The sequence below is a fragment of the Cydia strobilella genome, chromosome Z (genome assembly GCF_947568885.1).
Source record: "Cydia strobilella chromosome Z, ilCydStro3.1, whole genome shotgun sequence".
Classification (NCBI taxonomy): domain Eukaryota; kingdom Metazoa; phylum Arthropoda; class Insecta; order Lepidoptera; family Tortricidae; genus Cydia; species Cydia strobilella.
In genome coordinates, this window is record NC_086068.1 from 6,497,349 (window position 1) to 6,500,842 (window position 3,494).

The window sequence follows — 3,494 nt, forward strand, 5'->3', positions numbered from 1 at the left end:
TAACCGACTTGGTTTCGCATTACATCTCTAAACTTTTTTGTAGTAGGTACAATAATTGCGTTGCGAGACTTGCGTCCTTTTACATGTTATGTTTTTTGATGGATAATTAATTGTGCGCGCACCGCCTCTGGTAGATGGACTATGCTGTGTCGGTACGGTAACGATCACTGCATATTAACATTATTAAACAGTAGCATATTATCAAATTGACAGTGATGGCCAAGCTGGCTAAATTACAAACTTATTTTTATGGTAACAAAGGTGTGTTATTATATTTGGCCACTATTTAAGTATTTGATGCTGCCTGTACACACGCACGAACCAATAACTCGAGTAAATAGAGGTTGGTAGATCTGCAGTAGGTTCTTGTGATACTGAATGTACGCTATTTTTAGAAAGTGTTCATAGGCTCCGGTAAATAAGAGCCAATTGTGCGTTGTTGCTTGCTCAGGAACACATGTTTGTGACCATGGCCTATGATGCCGCAGCTAATCGGTTGAGACCGGTACCGGCCTACGCCGGGCCACACAATGGTACGCTGATATCCAGGCGGGCGGTCGTAAGAACTGTTGAATCCACGCTTGTTCTCCTTAAACACTTTAGGCTTATCGATGTTCGTGTCTAATGGCCCTGGGTCGCTCGGTCTCCGCGGTGCCATTGCGATATCCACCAAAGCGTTCCGCCCTTTGTAAGATTTATCTCTCCCTGTTTTATTCATCACACCTAATCTAGTCTTCTTAAACTTTTCGAAACTTCCCGGCAAAGCGATTGGCCACGACGCGGCTGGATATTTGCGTCCGTTAAAGTGGCTTATTATGGTACTGGCGTTTCTCGGCCCCGTGAAGAGATCGTACGGACCCCGAAGCGAGACTAGCTTTTTGGATTTCTGTTCGATGCTATCTTTGTCGACGATAGTGTAACGATTAGGAGCAAGGCTCCAATTGAGAGTTCTATCAGGGAATCGACAGGGCTCTCCGTATTCAAAGGAAGACAAAGTAGAATGAGGGCCGTAGGGCGCTTCGTAGGGAGTGGCTTTGAAGTACATGCCTGGAGGGGGGATGAAGCATTTTTTTGGTATAAAGCGCGGGGCTCTACCAAAGCCTACGTTTTTGCAGGCAGCTTCATATTTGGGCAAGTCCTGAGGTTGGCACCATGCCGGCCCACCCACAGATTGCATCCAGCGCCGGTATTGCAGAATTTTCTGGTTTCTGTAGCCCAGGTTTTTGCACCAATCTTCCATTTCGGCTTTGAAGCGCCATACGTCTTTGGGGTCGGTTCTGTTCTTGTTTACGACGAATATCTCATGGATGGGAATAGGGTGGTAGCGGCAAGGATCGTAGGCCTCTTCCTGCAGCTTGAACTGTCCGCTGGGGTCTAGGTTGGGGTGTAGGGTCACTTTGCCAAACCTTGGGACTGAAGTGCCAAATCCTAAAGGTCTTGTCTTCGGGTCATTGCTTTTTTGTTTCCTATTTGTTACCATTTTGGTATGTAGTAAATATTATACGTAATCGAATAAAAATAAATACTTATCTAAAAGTGAAAATGACACATAAACATCACACACTAAAATTTGACATTTAACTTTTTTATGAAATGATGAAATGGTTTTGATTTGGGCCCTGGGGGCAACAAAGCGCCATCTTGCGATATTTGGATTTGGTTTTATGGTTTTATTTAACAGAAGCAGAATACTATTGGTCTAATATTTCCATACACAATACCTACCCTTAAAGCTAGGATAATCAATGTCACAATCGCAACGCCCGAATGTGATTTATTCGTACCATATTCACCATATTCCTACCAAATCGTACCCATTCTTTATCAGATTCTATTCTACCTACGTATATGTTTTCTTGTTGCCACGAGATGGCTATAGTGTAGTGTGTTTAATGTAAAATTACATGAACATGTAATTTTAATTTTACATTTAATTTTCTATTAAGATAAATTGAATTAATAAACATATTTGCAACATAGAGGTCAACACTCCTTTCAATTAGGTACTTGAAAGGAGTTTGTATATCTTGTGTTGTAAAATTAGCATTTTGACAGTAAATGTTCAGCTCCCGCTTAGGATTCACGACGTCGCGCAGTGTATTTAAAGTACGATTGTGTGGTGTCGTATATTTAAAAAGGACAATAAAATAAGCAATGTCTACATATTTGCGCCTATTGGCGTAGAAACCCTTGGGCCGCGAGGACTAACGGCCAAGGTAAGTTTACTGTCAGAAATTTCCCAGCGCTTCATTGATGCGGATCAGAGAGCTGGCAACTACTTCAAGCAGCGGCTACGCCTGTGCTTCTAAAACAGCAACGCTGGGCTCTTTTACATGCGAAGGTGACCCGAGGAGCATTTATTTGTAAATTCATGATTAATTCAATTTGATTTAATAATGGTTTCTGCCCGCTTCGTCTGCGTAGAATGATGATGATGATTGAAAAAACTACCGTATGTCCTTCCCCGGCCCTAAAACTATCTCCATAAAAACTTTCATCTAAATCGATTCAGCGGTTTAAGCATGAAGAGGTAACAGATAGACAGACATAGTTAACTACTATCACATTTATTAAAATTAAATAGGGATTGCATTATATATAATATATAGTAGGGATACTTTGTACATAGTAGGTATATTGCCTAATCAATTCGGGTATAACATAAAAAACGCGTATATAGGCTCATTAGGCTCTATCAGGGGTGTAGCCGTATGGAGTAGGCAGTGAAACTTCTCTCGGTCCATCCTGCATCTCGACCTTCGACGTCAGACGGGCCTACCGCGAACACCGAAATTCGCAAATTGCGGGCATCTTTCTCTGTCACACTAATTACGCCTTAATTGGAGTAAAAGAGAAAGATTCCCGCAATTCGCGAACTTCAGTGTTTGCGGTAGGCCCTCTGACGAGAGCGCGCCGCACTCGGACGATCTTGGCGTTTGGCCCCATGGGATGCTCGGGCATCGTTTTTTCAATATTGTAGGTACTATTTAATAATTTTTAAGAAAAAAAACCGACTTCAACGGGGGATGCCGTTGAGAGGTTACTTATTGTTGATGGTGCACTCCAGACAATGAAATGAAAAAGACAGCACCTTTTGTCTAACTAAAAGGAGGTAAAACCACCCACTTTTTTAGTAGCATTTCGTTTTTGTAAGGGTCACAGTTTTAACCTAACCTAACCCAATATTCTGATAGCAGTTCGGTTCTGTGAGGATCGCAGTTCAAAAAAGTTCCACTTCATCAAATGTCACTTTTTTATGTAAATGCTGGATTTGTTGATGAAAATACAAAAATCACTATATGTATGCCTTTCACATTTGAGGAGTTCCCTCGGTTCCTTATGGATCCCATCATCAGAACTCGAGCTTGACGAAAATGTGTCTTTAAAACTTAACTTGCTTAACAAGCATAAAAAAGAATATAAATCGCCAAACGTGAACTATGCGTCATTAAAGAGTTCCATTCTGATATTACGTCTAATTTGTCGCAAATTCG

At 41.5% G+C, this 3,494-nt stretch overlaps 1 protein-coding gene across 1 annotated transcript; it reads right to left on the minus strand.

The window, feature by feature from the left end:
- Window positions 1-364: 364 nt before the first annotated feature.
- Window positions 365-1,576, minus strand: LOC134754530 (uncharacterized). Its single transcript, XM_063690825.1, has one exon. It carries the CDS (start codon window positions 1,478-1,480, stop codon window positions 392-394), a length of 1,089 nt encoding a protein of 362 aa, XP_063546895.1. The 5' UTR covers window positions 1,481-1,576; the 3' UTR covers window positions 365-391.
- Window positions 1,577-3,494: the final 1,918 nt, after the last annotated feature.

Excerpts from the sequence above, each read along its gene's own strand:
- LOC134754530 (XM_063690825.1), bottom strand. The coding sequence starts at position 1,480 with ATGGTAACAAATAGGAAACAAAAAAGCAATGACCCGAAGACAAGACCT.